General features: G+C 35.0%; 1 protein-coding gene across 1 annotated transcript; it reads left to right on the top strand.

The window, feature by feature from the left end:
* The first annotated feature begins 5750 nt into the window (after positions 1–5750).
* On the top strand, positions 5751–15315 carry LOC117925941 (somatic embryogenesis receptor kinase 1-like). The gene is made up of 4 exons (XM_034845043.1): positions 5751–5967; positions 12524–12612; positions 14861–14966; positions 15032–15315. Exons 1-4 carry the CDS (start codon positions 5751–5753, stop codon positions 15313–15315), a joined length of 696 nt encoding a protein of 231 aa, XP_034700934.1.
* The last annotated feature ends 1100 nt before the right edge of the window (positions 15316–16415 follow it).

The following is a 16415-nucleotide window of genomic DNA, read 5'->3' as shown; positions in this document are numbered from 1 at the left end:
CATTCTAGCATTAATCCTTATGGAGTTGTGAAGAGCCATTGAAGCAATAACAATCTTTACTTATTTTTCAAGAGGAAAACTATGCATTTCTCGTAGCATTCTCCATATATACTTCAAAATGGAAAATGTTCTCTCAATTGTGCACCTCAAGGATGAATGCCTATGATTAAATATTTTCATTTTATCTCTAGGTGAATTACTTCGTCAAAAATCTGGAAGATGGTAACACTCGCCTTTTTAAAGGCCTAAATATCCACTCATTTGAGGATAACCAACATCAACCAAATAATATTTACCTAAAAAAAAATATGGAAGAGGTTTTCCAATAAAAATTGGAAATTTTTTAACACAGACGAAATTTAAAGACACTGGCCTGACCTTACAACATAAACAAAGATGGGATATGGTCTCCTGTTGTAACTCTCGAAAACATGGGTTGAGGAAAAGCATTGAAGCATCCAACAACTCTTAAAAAGACTTTTAAGGGTAATACATACTTATGGCAATAGAATAAATTGTTGTTTCTGGGTTCAAAATTGGAACTATTATTGTTGGATTTTCAGATAGCATGACTTTTGATATTTCAAGCTTTTAGCTTTGGATGAAACTTAGAAATTGAAAAATATTATTTTACAAAATTTTCAAATTAAAAATAACTTTTAAACACATAAGACTAGTAAATACTTCCTATATTTTACATAAAAAAAATATTAATATTTATGTGGTTAGCATTCTTTGTATCAATTTTTTGTTCTGTATATACCCAAATACTATGTGGGGTTCTTAGGGTTGATGGAGTTTCTATAAACCATTATCATGCTAAGGACATCTATCTATATGTTATCCAAATTTTTTTTTAATCTAAATAATTTCTTTATTTATGTAAAATTATAGATAATGATACATTGATTTCAAAATTGAACTAATTATTTGAATTAAAAATTAAAATATCTTTTTAATTTAAAATATACTTATTTTCTAACTATGGTAGGGGTCATAAAATAAGGTTGTAGACCCCTATTGGTAGGGGACCCCGGGGAGTAAGTTTTTTTTCGATTTTTTTTAGGAGAGGGTGAGATATGAAAGAATTGACAGGAGAGGGAGATGGGCAGAGGATAGTTTGGCAGAGAGATGGGAATCTCTACAAGCAAGGAGGGGTAGTAGGGGGTTGGTCACAAGGTGGTAGAGAGGAGCATGTTCTCGGGAGGGTGGCTTGCTAAGGAAGAGGGTTCCAGGGAGCTGTAGTGAGAGGGGATAGGAGATTTTTTTTAGCTGCGAGGGGATGAAGTCAGAGGGAAAAATCAAGCTGGGGACTGCAAAGAGACAAGGGGAGTTCTGAAAGATATCTTGTGGAGAGAGTGACAGGAGAAGGATCTTTCCTGAGGAGTAAGTTTGAGGAGAAAGAGGCTTTCAGGTACGACCATTTAGAGTTTCTCCCATATATTCTCATTTTTCATGTTTCTCTCATCTCGTTCTCTGTGATTGCAATGCTACTTGTTGGGTTGCTTTGGTTTGCTGATTACTGATTAAATGTTTGGAGAGTTTGTCGTGTTTTATTGCCCTGTTTTGACGAGTATTTTCCATTTTAACCCACTGGCTATTGAATCCATGGATGAAATGATGAAATGGGTCCGATATTTTTGTTAAAATCTTCATGTTCTTCTTCTCGTTGCTATCCTCTTGTTCCATTGTTTTTTTTTTTTTTTCTTTTCTCTCTGAGTGCATTCAAGGTTGTAAGCTTAATAAAATGTTGATGAGACCCACCACACTCCGACTGTTTCCTTCATTCAAAGCTCCTTTTCTCCCCTACTGCTCTTGTTTTCTTCCAACAAGCCTGACGTGAATCACTCTAAATGTCGCTGCCTCTCCACCACCGCCGCCCCGCAGATGAGAGCATCCGCGACGAGGCCCGCTGCCAGCCCTCTGGAAACCACCATGGCTTCACCCCAACTCCGGCTTTCTTTTTCGCTTCTTGATGAGGCTTGGGCTGTGGAGGTTCCAGCTCCTGCTTCAGCGCCGGAGGCGCTGAGTCTTCCAACACCGCCGGCTAGAGCTCCTAGACCGCGGCTAGATGCGACCCCATCTCCATCTCCGCCAGATGAGAGTAGGGTAGAGAAGACCACGTGCGTGAGGAAGATGGTAGAAATGAATAAGAGACATAGAATGGGCTACAGCAATGCATGGGTTGATTGATAAAAGAAAAGAGAAATGGGTTTGTTGACATGTGAAGGAATATGCACTTTTGTAGACCCCCCTTTCAAGAGCCGGGACCTTTAGTTTTTTTATGACATTGGAAGGGGGCCTCCTCATCACCAGCAGCTGGCAGCACCCTAGGCAAGTGGAGGGACCCCTTTCTGCAAGGAGAGCAGCTTCACAGACACGACAAAGACGTGATGGCCGGCCATGCTAGTGGGTGAGGGAAGCCATGCTGGCTGATGGAGGAATAGTGGAGCTGGTAGTGGCTTGTTATGGAAGATAGAAACAGGAGAGAAAAAGCATATACGAGAGGGGAGTCTGATATTAGAGAAGGAGGAAGCCATTAGAGGGGTCACAGAAAAGGGAGCTTGCTGGTTCCATTGATCTTAGAGGAGAACTTACTAGAGAAGGAGATAACAAAGAAAGGAGGCAACTGCAGGTGAGTTTGGGATGAAGTAGGGAGTTTTCAGCTCGGGGAAAGAACCAAGCGACTTTGCTCCAAAGGAATCATTCAGGTTTGATCGATTCGCACCTTAGGTTCTCCGCTTTTATCTCGTTTTGTTTTGTTTTCAGTCATACCTTGCTTCATTCTTGATAGTTGGACGTTTGTTTTGATTATTTAACGTGCTAAACTTGTTCCTCATTTCTTGTATTGCCTACCCTCTGTTTTCCTTCGTATGAGTTGTGTGATGGCTATGCTATGCATGAGTCGTATGATGATTGTGTTATCTATGCGCATTTTGAAACCATTCAGAGTTTCCCACCAGTCATTTTTTTTTCTCTTAACTTCTTGGATCTTATAAAATGGAGCTGGGTAGTGGTATTATCTTCCCTTATGCATGCTCTGTTTTACTTAATGGTGTCCTCTGTTTCTGGTTATTCTTGGGTGTCTAGATACCATATATATATATTTTTTTTTTGGGATTAACTGTTTTGAACAAAGCCGTATCTGAGAAGACTCAACATCAGAATCTTTGGAGGTATTATCATGTGGTATGTTAGGAGAGTTGAGGGATTACCCAGCTTGTATGGCATGAAGAGGATATGTTCTCAACATGATGTGATGTTGTTGTCTTCGTGTGAGTTGAAAATGGGGATCGGTTCATTGGGACCCGCAACTGCACCGATTAAACATAGTTATAAGTCCTCATGTGTTGGCCGTTGTAGACGTTGCCAGCAGGGCAATGATTAATGAAGGAAAAGAGCAATTCAACTTTGGTCAGTGGGGGAAATGGTGTTGGTAAAACTGGAATAATAAGGATACTCATGAGGTATCCAGCACACTTGGGAGAGAAATCTGGTGTAAAGGGCAGAATAGCTGAACAATAAGTCTTGGAGTCCAATCTCGTTTGGCATTGTTGCAACTATTAGAAACAATAACTCGGGTCTGTTTTGGTAAATTTGTTGAAACCCAATCCGACAAGAGTGAAAGGTCATCCCAGGGTAACTGCCAGGGTTCATCTTCTGGAAATGATGAATAGTCAAGGTTCCATCATGACAATGATGCCCCCATCCAACCATGCAAATCACCAAACCATCCTTGCCTTCATACTGCTTTCATACCCATTGTCGTTTTATCCCATTCTCCCCGCCACCCTCCTCATACGTTCCCATTATCCCCATTACTCTTCACACCCATCCCATACCCATCCTCCCGGCTTCTTCACATACCATCACTTCTTCTTGAACATCTCCAAACCCATTTTTTTCTCTCACCATCCACAATTCATCTCACATGAACTCACCACCTTGCCAAGCCCATCATCCATAATCTGTCTTCCCTTTTGCCATACCCCTCATGCCCTTTTATATCTCCATATTCTGTCACTCATCCCATTAATTAATACCCATTCATTTGTTAAATCATTTTTCAGCCATTCCACTCATTGTTCAAGCCCGTCATACCCGTTTCTTTCACATCACCACCTATACTAACCCATGCCTTCGACACCCACTAAACCTCTTCACACCCATCCCCATGTTCGTCTTTCTTACCCATGAATATGCCTATTTTCCCATACCCATTAAATCTACTCATCTTCACCACTCCTTCTACCGATCCATGCCTTCTCTCTCTAACCACCACACCCATTCCCCCACTTACATGCATGGAGCCATGCACATGTACCCTTCTCCACTACCCATGCCCACCTTTCATAATAGGATGATACCCATCTCGTCTTTCATCCACCACACTTTTTCTCTCTCTCTACACCACACCACTCACCTATTCTTTTTCGAGTGTCATCCTAGTTCATCCTTCTCACCTTTGCATGGCCATGCACGGCCATGCATGATCACCTTCATAGTTGTACCACGTACCCTCATGCACATGCCTATATAAATCCACCCCTCATGCGCACATTGGCTCTCACGCATGGAGTTTCGGCATTGTGGTTGCGGATTGAGACGAACGATTCAGGCCATTCCATAGCAAAGGTTCGGCCAGTTTTGTTTCATGGCATCCGTGCATTGGAGACTCACTTGGTAGGGGGTCGCGGTCCAATGGCTGCTGCCATAGAGAAGACAGGGACTTCAGTTTAGGGCCATTGGGTTTTGCATGAAACAATCACTATATCATGAGGAGAATAACCTGCCTTAGTTGGTTGTTCTTTGACATCACGGGCAAGGAAAGTCGTTTCAGCGTAGAAGGGGCAGTCCCTCGAGAAGTATGGGCATGGCTCAGCTGAGGAGTTTTGAAGAGGGAAAAGTGGCAGAAGATGACTGGGATCACCTCTCTCCCATCGACGAGTCTTCCCGGTCAGCTTCGGTGTCAGATTTCTTACTAGTTTGCGGAGATGCCTCCGGTGAAGGCTGGTGGTCCGTTGCAGTCAAGTTTGGGTTTGCCAAGATGGGTTCCAAGGGTCATCTGGGTGGCGTTACAGGGAGTCCTCAACATGCAGCTGTTGAGCCAGAGTTTCTGAGACGTATTTGATATCTTCATGCATCAGTTCTAGAGCTTACACCAGTACAAATGTGGTAAAACGTCTATTAAAGCTTCACATGATAACAAGAATGTCTCTTCATGCTGTAAGTCGATGGAGGCTATGCTCATTCAAAAGGCAGCAACAGTAAATGCCCATCTGTTGCTCTCATGTTTCAAATTGGAGGGCTTTATGGCGGCAGTCCAATAAACAATGGAGGAAGCGGGTCCTCACTATTGAATAATTCACTCAAGGCCGTCAACTAGCATACGCTTTAGGAACGAAGTCGGTGCGGAAGCAAACATGGAAACGTATTTCGAACCGAAAGAGGAGTGTGCAATGATCTTTAGAGGGACCGACTCCAGCTAGAAAGAGATATAAGGGCCTATAAAGAAGCAGCCGGTCATACCATTTGGACTTATGAAAATCATTCAGATTTCATTTGTTATCGGCGTTGGTTTCGGTCACAAGAACGGAAGCATCTTGGTTGTTTGCTCGCCTTACTTCCGTTTGTTGTTTCTGGCCAGATACCACCCCATGCTGGAGCTTTTAAAAAATGAAGAGGTTCAGCCTCGTTGGAGCCTTTTATAAGAGAAGGAGAGACTCAAGCTGGATCGGAGACATGCAGCAATGACCAAAGAAGACAATGAAGGTAAGCCGCTGATGGATTGGATGACTCGAGTAAAGGTTGCTGCTGGTGCAGCACGGGGAATAGCTTATCTGCACGCGAGCTGCCATCCGCGGATTATTCACGGGGATATCAAGCCATCAAGCATTTTTTTGGGTATGAACTTTGAAGCTCAAGTTTCAGATTCCGAGTCACAAAGTCAGCATTGGACGCCAATACGTATGTAACCGCGCATGTGATGGGAACCTGTGAACACGTGGCTCCTGAGTATGCAGGCAAGTGTCAGAATGGCGAAAAAGACAAAATCTAACTGTGGGTCCCACCCCCTCTCTCTCTCTCTCATGAGATGCATGGCCACCTCGGGTGAGCCATTCTTGAAACAAGTGGATGTTTCATTTCCTAAATTCCCTATCTCTACTTCCAAAATTGATTCTTTTTTTAGAAATGTTGATTTTCAAGTAGTCTTCTTCTACTCCCCAACCTTCTCATTAGTTTACCTTCTTTTTATTTTATTATTTCATTTATCATTTTACTTATTTTATTTTTATTTCTTTTTTTTTTTTAGTAATCTCAAGGCCAATAAAATCTCTCTTTAATAAAATTTGCTTCCACTTTCTATTCGAGGAGCAATTTTCAAATCTTTCAATGACTTCTTCAAAATGTTTTAAAAATAAGCATGAACGAATTTTTCATAATTCCAGAATAATGGAATCTGTGACATTAAGTCATGCTAAATAAATGGGCTTTGGTGGGGGCCCAACATGGGTGACTTTCTGATTGATTGATTGATCGTTTGCTTTGACTATCATACATGATTGATTTACCCTACTCTCTGACATACATGCGATTATTCCTAAATTATGCACTAACCTTCTCTATTGATAACGCATGGCGGCTCGTTGCCCAGGTATGTACCTATTTTCCCTCTAATCGTTGTCTATGCATGTCTCAACTCTTATGTGTGCATGATCATTCAGGATGTTCATTGATTTACTCGTCAATTGCCATGTCAGCTCCATTTTATTAGTAGAGACCCGACTTTAGGGACTTAGAGGGATGCTACGGTCTTTACCGTACCTTCCTGATAAGTAACCTGACCTTCAAACCCGATCCGGTTTTTCACAGACCACCTTTTTCAAATAAGGAGTCATACTTAGAGTTTTTTTCTTATTTTGTTTACCCTTTTAAACATAAAACAAAAATAAGTGGCGACTCCAAGTCATTTTTCCTAATCAATAAAATTATTTTTCAAGAGAAAAATCGAGCTCGCCATCGAGTGGGAAACGCATTGAGCCGAAATGCGGGGTCCACAACTTTAAAATCTTTCATTTTTCTTTTTTTCTTTTTTTTTTTTAAAAAAACTCTCCCTGATTGTCTTACATATTCCCAAACTATCCTTAAAAATCCCCTAAGATTTTGGAGTTCTAAATTTATTCACTTATTCATGTTTATTTATTTATTTATTTATTTATTTATTCACTTCAAATTCTCGAAACTCAATCTTTAAATTTAATCCTTCAAAGTTCTATCTTCAAAATAACTTTTTTTAAGATTCTAATTTTAACTTTAATTCTCCAAGATCCAAATTTTTTTAATTTAATTTTCCGAAATTCCCACATTTCCGAATTTAATTTTAGACCTTACATATTATTATTATTATTTCGTATTTACTTATTCATTTCTTTAAAAAAAAAATAATAAATTCCAATCATTAAATTTCAATCTTTCTAAACTTAATTTTTAATCTCACAAATCTCACTATTCACTTTCATCCCTCCAAATATCGTTTTTGATTAATTAGTAACATTATTCTATATTTATTTGTTTGTTTCTTTTAAAAATCTCAATCTTTCAAATTTAATTTTTAATCTCACAAATCTCACTATTCACTTTCATCCGTCCAAATATCATTTTTGATTAATTAGTAACGTTTTTCTATATTTATCTATTTGTTTCCTTTAAAAAAAATCTCAATCATTCAAACTTAATTTTTAATCTCAAATCTCACTATTCACTTTCATCCATCCAAATATCGTTTTTGATTAATTAGTAACATTATTCTATATTTATCTGTTTGTTTCTTTTAAACATCTCAATATTTCAAATTCAATTTTTAATCTCACAAATCTCACTATTCACTTTCATCCGTCCAAAATATCGTTTTTGATTAATTAGTAACATTATTTTATATTTATTTATTTGTTTCATTTAAAAACCTCAATATTTCAAATTCAATTTTTAATCTCACAAATCTCACTATTCACTTTCATCCGTCCAAAATATCGTTTTTGATTAATTAGTAACATTATTCTATATTTATTTATTTGTTTCATTTAAAAATCTCAATATTTCAAATTTAATTTTTAATCTCACAAATCTCACTATTCACTTTCATCCGTTCCAATATCATTTTGATTAATTAGCAGCATTATTCCATACTTACCTATTTATTTCTCTTAAAAAATCTCAATCATTAAAGTCTAATTCTTCAAAATTTCGATTTCTAAATTTAGCTATTTGAAATTCTAATTGTCTTATCCCTAAACTTAATTTTCAGTTCTCAATATTCCAATTATCGCATTTACCTAGTTACTCATTTATTATTATCATTATTATTGTTATCAATTTATTCATTCATTTCTAAAAAGTCCGCCTTCAAATGATTTTCAAGATTTCCAATTTTTATAGATCAACTTTCATAATTTCTACTTCTCAAATAACTTACAATTCTGATCTCTATCAAAATTTAACTCCCAAAGTCCCAATTTTCATAACTTAATTTTTCTTAAAAATCCCGAACTTTCAAATAATTCTTCAAAATTCCAATTTTCTTTCAAATTTAATTTCTAAAATTCTCATTCTTATGTTTAATTTCTGAAAGTCTGATCTTCAAATAAACTCTAAAACTCCAAATTTTAAGTAACCTTCGAGACTCCAATTTTTTCAAATAAATTTCAAAAATCCGATTTCCTCTTTAATTATTTAATTCCATTTTTCGAACAATCTTCTGTTCCTCTTTATTTCAATAAGCATGAATGAATTTTTCATAATTCCGGAATAATAGAATCTGAGATATTAATTCATGCAAAATAAATCGGCTGTGGTGGGAGCCTTACATGGGTGACTTTATGATTGATTGATTGATTGTTTGCTTTGATTATCATACATGATTGATTTACCCTACTCTCTGACATACATGCGATTATTCCTAAATTTGTGCACTAACCCTCTCTATTGATAGCGCATGGTGGCTCGTTGCCCAGGTATGTACCCATTTTCCCTCTAATCGTTGTCTATGCATGTCTCGATTCTTATGTGTGCATGATCATTCAAGATATTCATTGATTTACTCGTTAATTGCCACGTCAGCTTCATTTTATAAGTAGAGACCCGACTTTAGGGATTTGGAGGGGTGCTATGGTCTTTACCGTACCTTCTTAATAAGTAACCTAACCCCCGAACCCGATCCGGTTTTTCGTAGATCACATTTTCCAAAATAAGGAGTCGCACTTAGGGTTTTCTTTCTTATTTTGTTTACCCTTTCAAAAATAAAACAAAAATAAGTGGCGACTCCAAGTCACTTTCTTAATCAATAAAATATTCATTTTCAAAGTAAAGTCGAGCTCACCATCGAGTGGAAAACGCATGAGCCGAAGTGCGGGGTCCACAAAGGTCTACTTTTTTTTTTTCAATATTTATAAATGATCTCACTTTCATATTTAGCTTTGATACATTTTGGAAGAAAATTATCATTAAAGTATACTTTTTTTTTGTTTTAGTTTTATAGATGTTATAAATTTTATTTGATTAAGATTGTTATTTTAGTTTTCAAAATTCAAAAATAATAAAATAAACTTGTTTATTAAGTAGTAAAGAATAAATTAAATATAATTATATTCATTATAATTAATTAATTTAATAAAAAATAATTAATTACTTATTATGTAACATCTAAACTTTTTATTCAAAATATTAATATTAGAACACATGCATAGACATGTCTTTCTAATTTTAATATTTTTAAACAATCATTATATATTTGACTTCATATTTGAATTTATTAATATAAAAAAAAACAAATATAGAAAATAAATAATAAATAATAAATTTATTAAATTATTATGACTTAATTTCAATTTTAAACAAAGTTAAATATTAATAAAATAAATATGGAATTTATTAATTATTATAAAACTTATTTTCAATTTTGATATAGATTGCACATCATTAAATTATAATTTGAAATATTATTTTTTTAAACAACAAATAAAATTTAATTTCATCTTCACTTCAAGAAAATATATATGATGTTACCTATTAATAAAATCATTTAATAAATATAAATATTTTAAAATAAAATATATTCAAACACAACCATAAAATAGGTGGAGATTAATTAAATAATCAGAATTAAATTTAAATATAAAAAATACTCTATTAACTAGTTGTTGACGTGCCTTACACGTGGACCAAACATAGAGTATATATATATATATATATATATATATATATATATATATATATATATATATATATATATATATATATATATATATATATATATATATATATATATATATATGTATGTATGTATATAAGGCACGTGGACCAAACATAGAGTATATATATATACTTTTTCCTAAGTAACCACCTTCAATGGTTGAAACATTGAGCATGTTAATACGAGAGTTGTTGTATGGAAGTGTATAGTGGCTATATTATGAAAAGTCGAAATAAGGTCATTCCATGGAGTATTTGTGGAATTGTAATGATAGAATATTTATATATGGGATAAATATAGTTTTTTGCTGTGATTAATAAGTTTAATGATGATTAAAAAAAAAAATAGGTGAAGTTTGTTAGTGTACATCATTGGTGGATATTAACTAACATTGAATTAAGTAAAATAAAACTAGTAGATTTTGTATGTGGACATAATTGATGGAGTTTTATTAGTAGTAATTAAAATAAAGTTAAATTGGGTGTAATTTGTTAGGGTACATGATTGATGAAATTTTTTATTATTAGTAATGAAAACAAAATAAAATTGATGGGATTTGTGATGTGCACGGTTGGTTGAGTTGACAAATATAAATAATTAAATGGTTTCAAATAGATAAATTGTAAGTGTAAGGGAGCATTAAGTCTTGTTCCTCCCACTACATCCTAGAAAAGACAATTGTAAAGTGTGAATTCTAACTATCATCATGAGAAGAAATGTATCAAATCTCTATGCTATAATTCTTTGTTAGGATAGAACCTTAGAAAACATGATATGATGCAACACATGTAACATATGGTTAATTCATTAATAAATTTATTTATTTATATTTCTTGGCTTTCTTTATTATTTTATATGTATTTATTGTTTATTTGATCATTCTCGTCTATATCACTTGTATTGTACATAACTTGGATATATTAAGAGTTGTACAGAGATTATAAGTCATGAGCCCTATGTAAGAAGATAAGTAGTTCATAATCAGTTCATCGATTTAGGTAATCCAGTAGCAACTTTAATGTATTGTCTCATAATTAAAGGGATAACTTGTCTTAGTTTCCAAGATGAATTTTTCATTATGAGTGCACTAATGTGTACAATTACATATTGGACAAAACCTATAGTAAATTATAATGTAAGACTCTCGATTATCATGATTCACTAAGCTACCATGTTGCATGGACTTTCAACCTTTAAAGGATATTGAACCTATGTTGAAGTCAACGTGAGGCTTTGACCTATGGGTGAGATCTTAATGTGTTCATATATCCCTATGGATTAAGTAATTGTTGATAGAGATTAGTGACAACAAGTATTCTTAATAAGACACCATAATATTTTATAGAATTAAGACAGTATGTCCATTTAGGTGATCTAAAAGACATGTGATAAGGAAGACTATAGTCATAATAATTCCTTTAGTGGAATTTCATATATGCTCCTTGGAATTAGAATATGTCAATTAAACACATAATAGGTGAATTTGTAATTCAAGGATTAGAAAGGTAATCTTGAAGGATTGATAGTACTACCTTGTTAGATTAAGAACACCAGTTCGTAGAAAGTCTCCATGCAGTGGATAGTAAGTCATGGACTCAACTTTCTACTCATTGTAGTTTCATAAGATAGTAGAGTGTAGTTCATTTTCTTTAGTGGAGTATTGAATGAACTTTAAAATTAGATTATGGAGTCATTATTTTCCTATGGTTCCCAATGGTCTCTGCTCGAACTCCTAGTTGATGATGACACATTTTATTTGAAGGATTTAGGTTTCTAGTTCAAAAGCATGCATAAAGGTATTTTGGTAAAAATGTAAAGTTACACTATATCTTATGAATTATCTTTTTAGATTAGATTAATAATTAATTGAAGCATAATAAGTCTAATTAATTAATTACAGCCCAAGTAGGCTAGATTAGGTGACGCAAGCCCAATTTGGGTCAAGTCACTTAAGTCCACAAAGAAGCCTAGAAATATCTCTACAAGGTTAGGGTTTTAGACCTTTGACACTTTGTCTTCCAAAAAGGTTTTTCTAGAGAGAAACCTTAGCAATCCTCAAGAAGGAAGAGAAGCACATACTTCTCTTGCATGTCTGGATCCTTTTGAGGAAAGATTAGGTGGAAGAGTATTCGGTAGACTAGATCTATGGCTTCTTCAACAACTTTAGTAAACTAGAATTGATTTGTGAACATCGAGATCACATGAACGAGTTACTTCTTCTCTAGATTAGTTTATCTTATTGGTTTTTATAACCATGTTTTTTGTTTTGATCAGATCTAGAGAAGCTTAGGACTAAATGCATGCCTTATTTGGTCCAAAGACATGGAATGGAGCAATTTGGGATTCCGGGCATTCTTAACTTGGTACAAGAAATGAAGCTTACAAAAGTTAATATGGTATCACAAACTTAGGTTCATACCGTCACTATCATCAACATTTTGATGATATCGAGTTAAATTTGTGCATAGACACCCCGATGAAGCCAGAGAAGTGTCTTAGAAAAGTAGGTAAAGTCAAACCTTAACCGACCTTCTAGATATCATTAAGGATGCAACCCTCACTTGTACTTGAAGTCTTTAATTGATCTGTGCAAAAGAACCCTTGCATAACGATAGAAAGGAGAATCCCAAAATCTTTAGATGTAACAAGAGAGGTCCTTAGTAACCTTGGGAACTTAAGGAGTAAAAAAAAAAAAATCTTAAGAAGCAAAAATGTGGGATTATTGAAAGAGAGAGAAATTAAAAGCATAAGAGGTGGGAAAGAGAATACACCTGCTAACAAAAAGTCTTTCAATTTTTTAACAAATTCTCTATCAGTAAAAATACGAAGGAATTATGAGGGATCGAAAAAAAACCTTTACTCATGGTGAGCATGGATCTCCCAAGATCACAACTTTAAATATTAGTTGGATCAAGCAAGAGGGGACAACAAAAATGACCCAAAAAGCTAATGAGAGCTATCAATAAATAATCAAATTAGAGGGGATGGTCTTGGAATCACCTCCTCTCATCAAGTACAAAATGAACCACATTAAATACCAAATGACCCACACCATAATTATAATGCCAAAGTTGTTCGTCCATTTCATTTGTCATCATATCTAATTTGGGCATCAAAACAATGAGTCATATTAATTTGGTCGTGTGTAGTATTTGGCTGTCTCGTTAGACTCAATCCAACATGTATAATGCCTTTTACCCAAAACAGTGAGACACAAAAAAAAAAAAAAAAGTCTTAAATCATTAAATTTATGATGGCAGGAGACTTGGGCCACCATATCTCATCTCAGGGTAATCTCCTTTAACCAATCATAGGCTTCCAAATTCAATAATTTGGTCAGTAATTAAATCAAGCAATGAACAAACCATTTAACTGGCAACACAATGGGATGCCTCATCCTCTCCACATGGGCCTGGCTACAACCCACTTTTGTCTACGTTTACTAATTTTGGAAGGTGGATGTCATTTTCATAATTATATATCAAATCCATGGCCCAATGCCAAATAGGGTTCTTTGTATAAACATGTACACAATTTTGACTAGGAGCCTAAAGAGGAAAGAACACAGATGATGAGGAGGAAGAGCTTCCTGATAGTTGGAGTTTTGTTTGTATGTGTGCTGTGTAGCTCTCATCTGGATAGCATCGCTGCCCATGCCTCCCCCTCCGATTGCAACGACGCTAGCGTCACGGGCTGCAGTTTTCTAAAAAGTAAGTTACCATTTTACCCCTCCCCCACTCTCTTTTATTAGTGTTATAAATATTTTAACATTTTCTTTTACAAATGCATCATCAAATGCAAAGGAGCTAGAAATTTTGGTCAAGAGGGGAAAGGTTGAAATATGCACAATCATAATATATAACTATATATATATATATATATATATATATATATATATATATATATATATATATATATATATATATATATATATATATAGAAAGACTTAGATTTTACAAAATAATCCAAAAGATTTTTTTTTAAAACTAAAAAAAAGTAAGAGTTATAACTATAAAATTTTCACTAATTCTAGTAATTCTTGTAGAAAAAAACTTAAAATTTTTTAAGGAATTTAACAATTTTCTAATAAATTTAATTTTTTCAAATAAATAGTTTTTATTTAGAAAATGTTTTCGAAAACGGTTTTTAGAAATTATTCTCTCAAATTTTGTAGAACAAAAATATGTTTGGCATTCTAAAATATTTTAAAGTTGTTTTCTATGTTTTTAAATACATTTTAAAAATAACTTTTATATATAATGCTTTATTTTTAATCATTCTACATATTTGTATAATTATTTTTAAAACAATAAAAAATAACTAACAAATAATTTTTAAAACATCCTATTTTTCTACTTGTGAAATATTTTTTATTTTTATTTTGAAGAATAAATAATTATTTTAAAAAATTGTTACCAAACAAAATCTAAGTAGTAAATCAACTAAAAGTAATGATATTTTTTCTTTAAGATTTTTTATGATATGATAATATTAGAATAACATTATTAGCAAAATAATGTTTTAAAGCTAAATATAAATTCTCATATTGTGAATAATTAAATAGCACATAATCCAGTTGTAGACCCCCACTTTGGGAGGTAATTGTTGTAGCAAATTTTGCCCGGTGGAGCAACTTTAGGAGGCCACGTGGTGCCTCTTGACAGGCTGCTGAAGGATCAAGTAGTGGATTTGAGAGGCAAACCAGGTGGTGACACCTGTAAAGTGATTCTTCAGGCAGTTATGAGATATTTTTTAAAATTGCCAGCTGCATGTGGGAGTGAGTGGAGAAAAAGCCAACTGATGAGTTAGTGGAGAGGCAGCTGTGCGAGGCTGGGTCTGAGAGCAGGCCGTTAGAGATATTTATTTTGGAGGAAAAGAGGACCAGAGCGGCAGATGAGAGCTGGGGCTTTTCGGAGAAGGAAGCTAGAGAGCTAGGAGATATTGGGAGGAGAAGGAAGAGAGTTTTTCAGGCGAGTCTGAGAGATATTTTGCAGGAGAGGGAGTTTCTTTTCCGGTGGAGAAGATATGGATTTAGGAGAGAAGTGAGAGAAGATCCTTTCAGCTGAGGAAGGTAGCAGGCTGTTTGGTTTGAGAAGGACTTACAGAGAGGTCCTTGAGCTTCAATAAGGGTATTCATTTAGCTGGAGAGGGGGGTCAGCTGAAGAGGAAAGCTGGCTTGCTGATTTCTGGCCAACCTAGCCGGAGACGATTATTTTCAGGTATGTTCATTGTGAATTTCTCATTCTCTTCAACCGGTAAGTTTTTTCTTCTCTTGTTTTTGTTGATTCTTGGATGATTTTTGGTTGTTTGGGAGTAAGCATGCTCATATGTCTCTGTTTAATGTTTTTTTGAGGACCCGTTTAGCTCTGTTTCAGCTTCTCCATGAGATATTTGTAACCTTGTTTTGATTTTCATTTAGCACTCATTTGATTTCACCCACCCTCATATGAGCTCATTGATTGATATATGAAATGAGGCTTGTATGAGTTCATTTTGTTCCTATCACTTGCATTTTGTTCTTGCTATCTACCCTGTTTCTGGTACCCGTACCTGGAGTGCATTGTTGTTCTCATTTCTGCCTGTGTAAGCAAGGAGTCACAGAGGATTGTTTTCAGTAGGAGAGTGCTTGGGGTGAACACCTAGACACAAAGATGACATGTTCATCAGGGTAAGAAGGTCCTAAGTGGGCAGTTGCTGGGTTGATGCGCTGCCTGATACTGTTGCCATGTAACAGAAGAAAAGTTGTCTTATCATTTGAAAAGAATCTTGCTGGGCAGAAGGTTCTTCGACTATGGGACTGACGAGTCTTTTCTAGAGTTATGCTCGTCCATGCGGTTATGAAACACCAGATATGACTATGTAATATTGAGATGACCTACCTATGGTATTGAAGAAGCAGGTCTTTTCAAGGGGAATTCTGGAACTTGAGAAGCAAATTTGGGGTGACAGAGCAGAGAAAAGAGAGGAGGGTATCCATTGTTGTGAGGAGATGTAGAGAGCTTGGAGGAAAAAGGGCAATGGGTGTGTTGGTGCCTTGAGATTTGAGTGTCAAGACAGTATATATAATCTACTATACTCTCAAATAGTTGTCATTTGAAAGGGTTCCATGGCAGGTAATGGCCTGCCATCTCTGGGTCGTGTGAAACTCTGCGATCTAATTGCTTAT

The sequence above is a fragment of the Vitis riparia genome, chromosome 12 (genome assembly GCF_004353265.1).
Source record: "Vitis riparia cultivar Riparia Gloire de Montpellier isolate 1030 chromosome 12, EGFV_Vit.rip_1.0, whole genome shotgun sequence".
Taxonomy (NCBI): domain Eukaryota; kingdom Viridiplantae; phylum Streptophyta; class Magnoliopsida; order Vitales; family Vitaceae; genus Vitis; species Vitis riparia.
Note: the sequence above shows the minus strand (reverse complement) of the source record. Positions and strands in the feature narration are given on the sequence as shown.